This window comes from Mobula birostris, chromosome 2 (genome assembly GCF_030028105.1).
Source record: "Mobula birostris isolate sMobBir1 chromosome 2, sMobBir1.hap1, whole genome shotgun sequence".
NCBI classification, from domain to species: Eukaryota; Metazoa; Chordata; class Chondrichthyes; order Myliobatiformes; family Myliobatidae; genus Mobula; species Mobula birostris.
In genome coordinates, this window is record NC_092371.1 from 10,139,500 (window position 1) to 10,152,936 (window position 13,437).

At 46.1% G+C, this 13,437-nt stretch overlaps 1 protein-coding gene across 2 annotated transcripts in view; it reads left to right on the forward strand.

Annotated features, from left to right (window-relative positions):
- Positions 1-13,437, forward strand: part of LOC140212097 (cyclic AMP-responsive element-binding protein 3-like protein 4) — a 39,967-nt gene that overhangs the window by 18,392 nt on the left and 8,138 nt on the right. For both annotated transcript variants that reach the window (XM_072282636.1, XM_072282626.1), the window contains exons 6-7: positions 1,709-1,815; positions 5,661-5,729. In XM_072282636.1, coding sequence (XP_072138737.1) covers positions 1,709-1,815; positions 5,661-5,729 — 176 coding nt within the window. The remainder of the gene's footprint in view (positions 1-1,708; positions 1,816-5,660; positions 5,730-13,437) is intronic.

Here is a 13,437-nt window from a genome sequence, read left to right on the forward strand (position 1 = left end):
TGCTGTGTTGGCCGTTGACATAAACGATGCACTTTGCCATGTATTTCAATGTACATGTGACAAATAGAAAGTAATCCTAAATTAAATTAGCTTTTTATACTGGCATAAATGAACATAAATCATGCGTAACTTGCAGAAGTGCAAAATAAACATGACAATGGAGCAGAATTGAGCCATATGGCCTCTCAATCATGTCAATGCTAGTGCACGATTGAGAGCCAGGGAAAGTGAAATGTAGTCGGACATAGTGTTCAGGTATTTCAGCTTGGTTCGAGAACCTGATGGCAGTGGGGAAGAAGCTGTTGAGCTGTGGGTCTTCAGGCTCCTGTACCTCTTGCCTGATGGCAGCATTGAGAAGGGGGCACAGCCTGGATAGTCCGGGGTCCCTGATGGTGGATATCACCTTCCTGAGACACCGTCTCTTGTAAATGTTGCCTGATGGCTGGGAGAGCCGTGTCCATAATGGAACTGGCTGAGTCCACTGCTTTCTGCAGCCTTTTGCAAGTCTGGGCATTCGAGTCTCTGCAATGCAGACAGTCAGAGCACTTTCCAGTGTACATCTGTAGAAATTTGTCACTCTTTGATGACAGGCTGAATGGTGTTAAACTTCTAAACCATTTATCAATCAGTATTAATCACCAGGCTTCTAAATGATTTATTAATCACCAGACTTCTAAACCATTTATCAATCAGTATTAATCACCAGGCTTCTAAACCTGGGCCTCTGTTCCTCTCTCTGCAACTGAATCCTTGGTTTCCTCATCAGGGTCTACAGTCAGTATGGATCAGTTATAACATTTCCTCACTGACAATCAGCACAGGCATTCCTCGAAGACGCCTGTTTAGCACATTGCTCTACTGTCTCTACAGTCAAGACTGTGTTGCTAAGCACAGCTCAAGCACCATCTATCAACTCGCTGATGATGCAACTGTTGTTGGCAGAGTCTCAGATGGTGTTGAGGAGGCGGACGTAGATTGGCTGGTTGAGTGGTGTCACAATGATAACCTCATTCAGTGCCAACAGGTCCAAGGAATTGATTGTGGACTTCAAGAAGGGGAAGTCGAGAGAATGCACACCACTCCTCACTGAGGTGTCAGCGATGGAAAGGGTGAGCAACTTCAAGTTCCTGGGTGCCAACATTTATCCCGGGCCCAACGTATTGATGCGATCACAAAAAAGTCAGAGCAGTGGCTATATTTCGTTAGGAGTTTGAGGAGATTTGGTATGTCACCAAGAACTCTTACAGAGGTACAGTGGAGAGCATTTGGACTCTGCAACACCGTCTGGTACAGAGGCACCAAAGCACAGGCTTGCAAGAGCCTCCGGAGGTTTCCAGACCTAGCCAGCTCCACGAGCCACCCCACCAATAAGGATATCTTCAAAAGGCGATGCCTCAAGAAGGTGACATCTTGAAGGTGACCCTCTTCTTGTTACTACCATGCAGGGAGGAGGTACAGGAGCCTGAAGATACACATTCAGTGTTTAAGGAACAGCCCTTCATCTCCACTGTCAGATTTCTGATTGGTCCATGAACACTACTTCACTAATCCTTTTTCTGCACTATCTCATTATTTTAGTAATTTATAGTAATGGTATGTCTTTGCACCATACTGCTGCCGCAAGACAACGCATTTTATGTCATATAAATCGGTGATAATAAACCTGATTCAGATCAGACCCTTTGTCCCCCTCACCACATCTCCTCAGGCAGAAGAGCGGATTCTTAAAAAGGTTCGGAGGAAGATCCGGAACAAGCAGTCCGCTCAGGAAAGTCGCCGTCGGAAGAAGGAATACATTGATGGACTAGAGAGCAGGTAAAGAGTGGGTATTCAGCATGCTGGGATTGGTGGGGTTTGGCTAAGGCTTTGGCCTTGAAGAGGGACAGGCCGTTATGTTAGAGGTGTACAAGACATTGGAGCAGCTGCATTTGGAATATTTTCCATTTCAATTCGACTTCCCATTCCCATTCCAACATGTTTTGTTCGTGGCCTCCTCTATTGTCATAATGAGCCCTGGTTGGAGAAGCATCACCTCGTATTCCATCTGAGTAGCCTCCAATCTGATGGCATGAACATCGATTTCTCCAACTTTCAGTGATTTCTCCAACTTCCACTAATTTCTCCCCCACCCCTCCTTTTTTCCATTCCCCATGCTGCTTCCCTCTCAACCTTTCTCCTCACCTGCCCATCAACTCCCTCTGGTTCCTCTCCTCCTTCCCTTTCTTCCATGTTCCTCTGTCCTCACCTATCAGATACCTTCTTCAGCCCTCCACCTCTTCTACCTATCACCTCCCAGTCTTACTTCATTCCCCCCTCCCCATCCACCCACATTTCCCCCTCATCTACCCACATTCCCTCTCATCTGTTCTCTCCTGTCAGCTGCCAACTTGTACTCCGTTCCCTCCTCCCACCTTCTTATCCTAGCTTCTACCCACCTTCCCTGCCAGTCCTGATGAAGAGTCTTGGCCAGCATCATGTGTTTATGACTTGGAATATTTTGTTCAATTTTGGTTTCCCTGCTATAGGAAAGTTGACATTAAGCTGGAAAGAGTGCAGAGGAGATTTACAAGGACATTCCTGGGACTTGAGGGACTGAGTTATGGAAGAGGCTGAGCAGGTTGGGACTTACTTTCATGAAGCATAGGAGACTGAGAGGTGATCTTGTAGTGGTGTATAAATCATGAGGGGCATAGATAGAGTGTATGCTCAGAGGGTTGGGGAATCAAGAACTGGAGAGCACAGGTTTATGGTAAGAGGGGAGAGACTTAATAGAAGCCTAAGGGGAAACCTTTTTGAATTGGAACTATCTACCAGAGGAAGTGGTTGAGGTAGGTATATTAACAACGTTTAAAAGGTACTTGGACAAGTCCAAGGAGAAGGAACGTTTTATAAGGATACACCCAAACTAAGTAAATGGGACTAGCTTAAATAAGGTTTTGGTTGGCCAGGACTTGGGCTGCAGGGCCTACTTCCATGGGATGGGGGCTAGAATGGATTATGGGGCAAAGGTTGGATGGAGGAGCCAGGATTTGTTAGGTTGGTACAGGGACAACATCCGTGGGCTGGAAGTAGTAAGTAGGAGAGGGGTGGTGAGAGGGTGGTTTGGGAAGGGGACTGGTGTGAAGCAGGCAAGAGGTGTGTGTTTGGTCTGCAGGTAGAAAAGGGGCAAGTCTGGGGTTGGGTTGGTTGACACACAACACAGTACAGCAGAAACAGGTCCTTCGGCCCATGATGTGGTGCAGGTTAAAATAATCCCCTCTGCTTGCGAGTGATCTCCATGTATTCATTCCCTTTGTAGTCATTTCCCTCTTGAAAACCTCTGGCACATCATTATCCATCACCAGCCCAGCCTCTAGAACACCTTTATCCCTCACCATCCCAGAAACCTCTAGAACACCATTCTTCATCATCAGCCCAGCTTCTAGAACACTGTTCTTCATCACCAGCCCAGCAGGCTCTAGAACACCCTTATCCACCACCAGGCCAGCAGACTCCAGAACACCTTTATCCATCACCGTCCCAGAATTCTCTAGAACACCATTCTTCTTCACCAGCTCAGCAGGCTCTAGAACACCCTTATCCATCACCATCCCAGAAGCCTCTAGAACACCATTCTTCATTACCAGCCCAGCCTCTAGAACACCGTTCTTCATCACCAGCCCAGCAGGCTCTAGAACACTTTTATCCATCACCAGCTCAACAGACTCTAGAACTCCATTCTTCATCACCAGCCCAGCCTCTAGAACACCCTTATCCATCACCATCCCAGAAGCCTCTAGAACACCATTCTTCATTACCAGCCCAGCCTCTAGAACACCGTTCTTCATAACCAACCCAGCAGGCTCTAGAACACCTTATCCGTCACCAGCCCAGCCTCTAGAACACCTTTATCCATCACCATCCCAGAATCCCCTAGAACACCGTTCTTCATCACCAGCCCAGAAGGCTCTAGAACACCTTTATCCATCACCAGCCCAGCAGGCTCTAGAGCACCTTTATCCATCAACAGACTCTAGAACCCCTTTATCCATCACCATCCCAGAAGCCTCTAGAACACCTTATCAGTCACCAGCCCAGCCTCTAGAACACCTTTATCCATCACCATCCCAGAATCCTCTAGAACACCATTCTTCATCACCAGCCCAGCAGACTCTAGAACACCCCTATCCATCACAAGCCCAGAATCCTCTAGAACACAGTTCTTCATCACCAGCCCAGCAGGCTCTAGAACATCTTTATCCTTCACCAGCCCGGCAGACTCTAGAACACCTTTATCTATCAGCAGCAGACTCTAGAACACCTTTATCCATCACCAGCCCAACAGACTCTAGAACACCTTTATCCATCACCAGCCCAGCAGACTCTAGAACACCTTTATGCATCACCAGCCCAGCAGACTGTAGAACACCTTTATCCATCACCAGCCCAGCAGACTCTAGAACACCTTTATCTATCACCAACCCAGCAGACTCTAGAACACTTTTATCTATCACCAGCCCGGAAGCCTCAAGAACACCATTATCCATCACCAACCCAGAAGGCTCTAGAACACTATTCTTCATCACCAGCCTAGCAGGCTCTAGAACCCCTTTATTCATCACTGGCCTGACAGCCTGTCCTGTTACCACCATAGTCCGTGTGCAAAAATAAAAGCCTGCCCCACACATCTCATGAGACCACAAAGTAAAGAGGGAGGATTAGGCCATTCATCAAGTCTGCCTCACCATTCAATCATGGCTGATTTATTTCCTTCAAACCTAAACCCTCTCATTTTAAAGCTATGTGAAAAGCCACTCAAAGAAAAATGGAGAGCTATGTTCAAATCTCAAAGCACATTTATGATCAAAGCACGAACACCATATACAGTCTTGAGATTCGTCTTTTCTACCAGGTGAGAGGAAAGGTTTAGATTGATGTAGGAGTAGGTTAAAGGTTTGCCACAACATTGTGATCCGAAGAGCCTGTACTGTACTGATCCATGTTCCATGTTCTATGTTCTATGCCCTCTTGTATTTGACTAGGAAAGGATTCTGACTGCCTACCCTATCTATACCTCTCATCATTTTCTAAACATCTTGCCCTCAGCCTCCACCACTCCACAGAAATCAACCTAATTTTGTCCAACCTCTCCTTGTAGCTCATGCTCTTTCATCCAGGCAGCACCCCTGGTGAACCTGTTCTGCACCCTCTCCAAAGCCTCGACATCCTTCCTGTAATGGGATGACTGGAATTGCACGCTGTCCTCCAAGTGTGGCTGTACCAGGTTTTTTTTTAAACATCTGTGTAATAAATCAATCTGAGGGGCGGGTGTGGTAGGTTGGGGTTTCCAACGCTGTCTGAAAGTGGGCGCAGTTTGGGATTGTGAAGAGACGGGCCTGTTTGGTGATTGACAGTTCTGATCTCTCTTTGCCTCTTAGCCAGAGGCTGGTGAGTGAACCAGTGGAATTCATTGCCACAGGCAGCTGTGGAGGCCAAGACATTGGGTACATTTAAAGCAGAGGTTGATAGTTTCTTAATTAGGAAGGGAATCACTGGTTACAGGAAGAAGGCAGGAGAATGGAGTTGAAAGAGATAGTTAATCAGCACTGATGGAATGGTGGAGCAGGCTTGATGCGTTGAATGGCCTAACTCTGCTCCTGTGTCTTGTGGTCTTCTCTCAGAGTGGCTGCGTGCACCGCTCAAAACCAAGAGCTTCAGAAGCAGGTGGAACAACTTGAACATCACAACCTGTGAGTATCACTTGTTTGCCCTTCTCCCCCCACCCCTCCACCCGATGGCACTGCTTTTGCATCTCCCCACCTGTAGTCCATCACTCCCTTACCGGTGGTGATTAGTGTATGTTGTCACATGATACAGTGAAAAGCACTTATCTGCATGTCATCCAGACACATCATTCCATATGCAGGTACATCGAGGTACTAAGGGAAAACAGAGCATAGAGTATAATCACAAGAGATTCTGCAGATGTTGGAAATCCAGAGCAACACACGCAAAATGCTGGAGGAGCTCAGATCAGCAGCATCGATGGAAATGAATAAACACAAGATTTTGCAGGTGCTTGCTTACTTACACTGTTGGCATTTAGGGCAGCAATGAAGGTCCTCCATCTCTATCTGTCCTTGGTCATCTTCTCTATTGTGTGGTTCAGGGTCCTCACTTCTGCCTCTAGAGTAGAGAGCCAAGTTGTCATTGGTTTCCCACATTTCCTCCGCCCTTCAGAGGTCCAATGCTGTCTTGATGATGGAGTTGGCCTTTCTTCTCATCACGCGCCCAATCCACCTCTAGGGTTTCCTCATGATGATTGTGGCCACGTTCTTCTGATGACACTGAAGAGTAGGGTGTGCTCGGAGATCTTTCTTGGCTAGAAAATATGGAGGATCTTCCGGACTGTCATGGTGTGGAATGACGACAGCTTGGCAAGGTTGTTCTCTGTCGTGGGCCAGCATTCTGACCCGTACAGGAGTGTGAACAGAACAGAGAGCTGGTACAGCTTCACCTTGGTGTGGACACTGTACTTGGTTGATCCCCAGATGTCAGTCATTGATCGGTAGGTGTTTCTACCTTTGCTGAGTCTGCACTGGGTACCGTCCTTGGTCCCACCTTCCTGCTGAATGGTACTGCCCAGGTAGGTGAATCTGCCAGTGCTGGGTATGTTGACGCCATATGCCTTGGTGGGAGGAGGAGTCTCTACACTGAGGGTCACGGTCTCAGTCTTTCCCTGGCTGACTCTCAGTCCAACCTGTCTATCAGAAGTGACCAGGCACTGGTGTCTATGGGATAGTAATGCAAGGTGGTCTGCAAAATTAAGGTCTTCTAAAGTAGAGAATGGAGTCCAAAGTGCCTCTCTGCTTATCTTTCATTGTTCACCTCATGACCCCAGTCAATCACCGGGTTAAACAATATCGCTGACATCGCACAGCCTTGCCTGACTCCTGTCTTGACTTCAAAGTTCAAATTGCAATCCCCAACTGTACAGGTGAAATTAGCACAGCGATTGGATAAGCTGGACAGTTTTGGAAGGGATCCCATATCACCAGAGGCTTGCCCTGTGGATACTGTGAACTGCCTTTTCAAAGTCCACAAAATTCACTTACAGTTGTATCTGCCACTCTGTGCACTGCTCTATGATGTTACACAGTGTGAAGGTCTATTCGACACAGCCTCTGTTCTTCCTGAAGCCAGCTTGCTCTTTCCTCAAGCACACATCGACAGCATGAATAATCCGTTGGGACAATGACTGTGACCTGAATCTTGCTGGGTGCTGACAGAAACATAGAAACATAGAAAATAGGTGCAGGAGTAGGCCATTCGGCCCTTTGAGCCTGCACTGCCGTTTACTATGATCATGGCTGATCATCCAACTCAGAACCCTGCACCAGCCTTCCCTCCATACCCTCTGATCCCCCTAGCCACAAGGGCCATATCTAACTCCCTCTTAAATATAACCAATGAACTGGCCTCAACTGTTTCCTGTGGCAGAGAATTCCACAGATTCACCACTCTCTGTGTGAAGAAGTTTTTCCTAATCTCAGTCCTAAAAGGCTTCGCCTTTATCCTCAAACTGTGACCCCTCATTCTGGACTTCCCCAACATCGGGAACAATCTTCCTGCATCTAGCCTGTCCAATCCCTTTAGGATTTTATACGTTTCAACGAGATCCCCCCTTAATCTTCTAAATTCCAATGAGTACAAGCCTAGTTCATCCAGTCTTTCTTCATATGAAAGTCCTGCCATCCCAGGAATAAATCTGGTGAACCTTCGTTGTACTCCCTCTATGGCAAAGATGTCTTTTCTCAGATTAGGGGACCAAAACTGCACACAATACTCCAGGTGTGGACTCACCAAGGCCTTGTACAACTGCAGTAGTACCTCCCTGCTCCTGTACTCGAATCCTCTTGCTATAAATGCCAGCATACCATTCGCCTTTTTCACCACCTGCTGTACCTGCATGCCCACTTTCAATGACTGATGTATAATGACACCTAGGTCTCGTTGCACCTTCCCTTTTCCTAATCGGCCACCATTCAGATAATAATCTGTTTTCCTATTTTTGCCACCAAAGTGGATAACTTCACATTTATCCACATTAAATTGCATCTGCCATGAATTTGCCCACTCACCCAACCTATCCAAGTCACCCTGCATCCTCTTAGCATCCTCCTTACAGCTAACACTGCCGCCCAGCTTCGTGTCATCCGCAAACTTGGAGATGCTGCATTTAATTCCCTCATCCAAGTCATTAATATATATTGTAAACAACTGGGGTCCCAGCACTGAGCCTTGTGGTACCCCACTAGTCACTGCCTGCCATTCTGAAAAGGTCCCGTTTATTCCCACTCTTTGCTTCCTGTCTGCTAACCAATTCTCTATCCACATCAATACCTTACCCCCAATACCGTGTGCTTTAAGTTTGCACACTAATCTCCTGTGTGGGACCTTGTCAAAAGCCTTTCGAAAATCCAAATATACCACATCCACTGGTTCTCCCCTATCCACTCTACTAGTTACATCCTCAAAACATTCTATGAGATTCGTCAGACATGATTTTCCTTTCACAAATCCATGCTGACTTTGTCCGATGATTTCACCGCTTTCCAAATGTGCTGTTATCACATTTTTGATAACTGACTCCAGCAGTTTCTCCACCACCGATGTTAGGCTAACCGGTCTATAATTCCCCTGTTTCTCTCTCCCTCCTTTTTTAAAAAGTGGGGTTACATTAACCACCCTCCAATCCTCAGGAACTAGTCCAGGATCTAACGAGTTTTGAAAAATTAACACTAATGCATCCACTATTTCTTGGGCTACTTCCTTAAGCACTCTGGGATGCAGACCATCTGGCCCTGGGGATTTATCTGCCTTTGATCCCTTCAATTTACCTAACACCATTTCCCTACTAACATGTATTTCACTCAGTTCCTCCATCTCACTGGACCCTCTGTCCCCTACTATTTCTGGAAGATTATTTATGTCCTCCTTAGTGAAGACAGAACCAAAGTAATTATTCAATTGGTCTGCCATGTCCTTGCTCCCCATAATCAATTCACCCGTTTCTGTCTGCAGGGGACCTACATTTGTCTTTACCAGTCTTTTCCTTTTTACATATCTATAAAAGCTTTTACAGTCAGTTTTTATGTTCCCTGCCAGTTTTCTCTCATAATCTTTTTTCCCCTTCCTAATTAAGCCCTTTGTCCTCCTCTGCTGAACTCTGAATTTCTCCCAGTCATCAGGTGAGCCACTTTTTCTGGCTATTTTGTATGCTTCTTCTTTGGAATTGATACTATCCCTAATTTCTCTTGTCAGCCATGGGTGCACTACCTTCCTTGATTTATTCTTTTGCCAAACTGGGATGAACAATTATTGTAGTTCATCCATGCAATCTTTAAATGCTTGCCATTGCATATCCACCGTCAATCCTTTAAGTGTCATTTGCCAGTCTATCTTAGCTATTCACGTCTCATACCTTCAAAGTTACCCCTCTTTAAGTTCAGAACCTTTGTTTCTGAATTAACTATGTCACTCTCCATCTTAATGAAGAATTCCACCATATTATGGTCACTCTTACCCAAGGGGCCTCTCACGACAAGATTGCTAATTAACCCTTCCTCATTGCTCAAAACCCAGTCTAGAATAGCCTGCTCTCTAGTTGGTTCCTCGACATGTTGGTTCAAAAAACCATCCCGCATACATTCCAAGAAATCCTCTTCCTCAGCACCTTTACCAATTTGGTTCACCCAATCTACATGTAAATTGAAGTCACCCATTATAACTGCTGTTCCTTTATTGCACACATTTCTAATTTCCTGTTTAATACCATCTCCGACCTCACTACTACTGTTAGGTGGCCTGTACACAACTCCCACCAGCGTTTTCTGCCCTTTAGTGTTATGCAGCTCTACCCATATCGATTCTACATCTTCCCGGCTTATATCCTTCCTTTCTATTGCGTTAATCTCCTCTTTAACCAGCAACGCCACCCCACCTCCTTTTCTTTCACGTATATCCCTCCTGAATATTGAATATTCCTGAACATTGAGCTCCCATCCTTGGTCACCCTGGAGCCATGTCTCTGTGATCCCAATTATATCATAATCATTAATAACAATCTGCACTTTCAATTCATCCACCTTGTTACGAATGCTCCTTGCATTGACAAACAAAGCCGTCAGGCGCTCTTTTACAGCTCTCTTAGCCCTTATACAATTATGTTGAAAAGTGGCCCTTTTTGATGCTTCTCCTGGATTTGTCGGCCTGCCACTTTTACTTTTCTCCTTACTACTTTTTGCTTCTACCCTCACTTTACACCCCTCTGTCTCTCTGCACTGGTTCCCATCCCCCTGTAGTGAACTAACCTCCTCACGCCTAGCCTCTTTAATTTGATTCCCACCCCCCAACCATTCTAGTTTAAAGTGAGGTGCCACGCCAGTTGTTGCGGTCACCGTGCTCCTTTCTTGAGGACCTAACAATAACTCCTTTTGTACAGTTCTTGTTTTCCTGTCCCCATTCCCAGATTATAGTGAACAGTGGTTGCAGGATGGTTGCTGCAACCTTTGGTTCAGCTTTGAACAGTTTGGGATTCAACTTGTCGAGTCCCGGGGCTTGGCTGTTCTTTAATGATTTAATCGCAGCAACAATTTCTTTATTCTTGGGTGGATCTGTGTTGATGTCGAGGCCCTCTGCTGCCTCTTGTATGCCAGGTTCTTCATTTGGTGGTGGTCTATTCAGTAATCCTCAAGTTACTCTGTCCATCATGCTTCTTGATCTTTCTCAGTTGTCAGAAGCAGACGGTTCTAATCTCCCTCGGGACCACTGGATCTGACCTGCAACTTTCCACACACTAATTTTGAAATCTTGTTTTTATTTCCCTAGCTGCTGCTTTGGCCTCTACTGCAAGGTCTTCCATGTAAATTCTCTTATTCTTTCTTGTAAGACTCTTCACTTTCTTGTTAGCTTCAGTATATGCTAATTGAAGTTTCAGCTTAATTTGTGTTGAGTTTGCATCTGACACTTTTTTTCTAATTTTCCAGCTTTCTTCTAAGGCTGTCCATGTTTCCTGCTATATCCATTCTTTGTTCTTCTTTCCAGCTCTGTTACCTAGACACGCCTCATTGCTTTTCTTGAAGACTGGGGCAATCCACTTCTACATTCTGTTGACCTTGTCTACTGACACATCCTCATCAGGGTCTTGCAAAGGGTGAAATCTGTGCTTAAGCTGAACGGTGAAGGCAGAGCTCACACTGGTGTCCTTGAGATTCTCAACATCAAAGCATCTTTGTACACATGCTCTGCTCCCAGGGGTTCTCAGTTTCATCACGGCTACAACAAGGTGGTGATCAGTTCCTCTCTTCATCGTTGCACCCTGCAAGGATCGTCTCCGCTGACCATTGATCTTCAAATAGTCAGTCTGGTTCTTGTCGTGTCCTTTGCGTGAGCACCATGTCAGTCTCTGGATTTCACGGTGTGGAAAGAGGTGACCAGATTATTCATGGCACAGAATTCCACCCAAAGAGGTGACCAGATTATTCATGGCTGGTTTTTCACCATTGTTATTCATTATGTTACGTACCCCGTAACTGGGTTGCCAAACCAGCAGAAATGGACCACTTAGTTGGAGTCTGGATTGCTGGAACTAAGAAAGTTTTATTAAAGAAATAAGTAACACAGTCCTCTAATAGTAAGGATATAAACGCAACAGGTTAGCAATGAATAAACACACATGTACACAGAACTAGGATAATAGGATCAATCAAGCTCTATCGCAGTCTAGGGGTAAAATGATCAGTCTCAAGTGACAGAGTTCAGTTCAGTTTCAGTTCGCAGTAATCGCTGTTGTGCCGTTGGGGAGGATGAGAGAGAACGAATGAATATTCAAATTGGATTCCAAACAGACCTTCGATATTCCTCGCAGTTAGCTTTCGGGCGAGCCCTTTATAATGTCTTCTGAGGTCACCGACTGTGACCCCTCCGTTCCAGATACGATCGTACTTCTGCGGTGAACCTGGCACCCAGGCAAGGGTGGACACACACACCAGGTTCCCACCGACCGTATCTTTCCACCCTGTGCGTCTATGGCTGGTCCCGCGACCAGACCACCAAAACTCCCACCAACTTGTGGGGGCACACCGCTTCCAGGGTCTCGTTACCTCGTGGTGTCGTGTCGTGCCTTAGAGAACCTGTTCCTTTTATCCCCCTGCTGGGGTATCGCCTGTCCATCAAACTTCAAACAGTTCAAAGTAACCGGTCTCTGACAATACTCGAAACTGTGTCTCCTTTCGGTAATCTCTCTCGTCTCTCTCTTATTTGCATTTTGAATGTTCCCCCATTATCCTCTTATCGGCATCAATCTTCTGATAACTGGTTCTTTTGTCACAATTATTCCACATCGTTGCGTGCCCACGACATCCTTTCCTTCAATTTCATTGTCGTTAGTTGGAGCTCAGCACTGGATCAGTCATGTTCACTTGCTTCCCTTTCAGCCTGACTCTCATCAGCTTACTGTTGATTGGTTTCCACTGCAGCAAGCACTTCTCAAAGCCTTTCTTCAAAATGACAGCTACCCCATCATGATGCCGACCATTTTCCCTTCCCGAGTATAAAACCATTTCACCAGTTGTTGCTTTTAGTCTGCCAGACCCTGTCTATCTGCTTTCACTGCTGCCCAGTGTATGTAGATTGTAACAACACATTTCTGCAGTTACTTGTGTAGCGTTCCAGTGTTGTACATAGTCCATACATTCCAAAAAATCAATTTTGATCTTGGTCTTGGCAGTGTTCAGGGCTTCCTTCATCATGCCAGTAGCTTCCTCTCGGTTTTCACTACTGTCAGCCAGGCAAGGACAGGTGGAGACTCAGGAATACCATCTGATGTAGAAGGAATCTTCATTGCTGTTTCCATAACAATTTTGTTTTACCAATCAGGGTTAACCCTGAGCTGAACCCCCAAACCTGGAATACTGATGGACCACTCTTGGCCTCTACCTTTTGGCCCTTGGTAGGGTCAGCCATGCCAAATAGTTCAAAGCATAAAGCCCTGACTCCAGCCAGCATAGCTCTTCACGTCATCGAGGCACGCAAGCCTCCAAACCCTACGACAAGGTTGTGGTCCTCTCGGAGGGGAAATCCAGAGCAACACACACACAATGCTGGAGGAACTCAGCAGACCAAGGAGCATGTATGGAAATGAATAAACAGTCAATGTTACGGGCCAAGACCCTTCAGGAGGACTGGAAAGGAAAGGGGGCAGTAGCCAGAATAAGAAGGTGGGAGGGGGGAGATTGAAGGAGTACAAGCCTGCAGGTGATAGGTGAGACTAGGTGAGGGGGAATGTGGATGCGCGGGGGAGAATATAATGTGGAGGAATTTTGCTGAACTGTGGGTATGCTATGTTGGCACCAGAATGTGGCAACACTTGCGGGCTGTACTTGTTCGTGTTGGTTG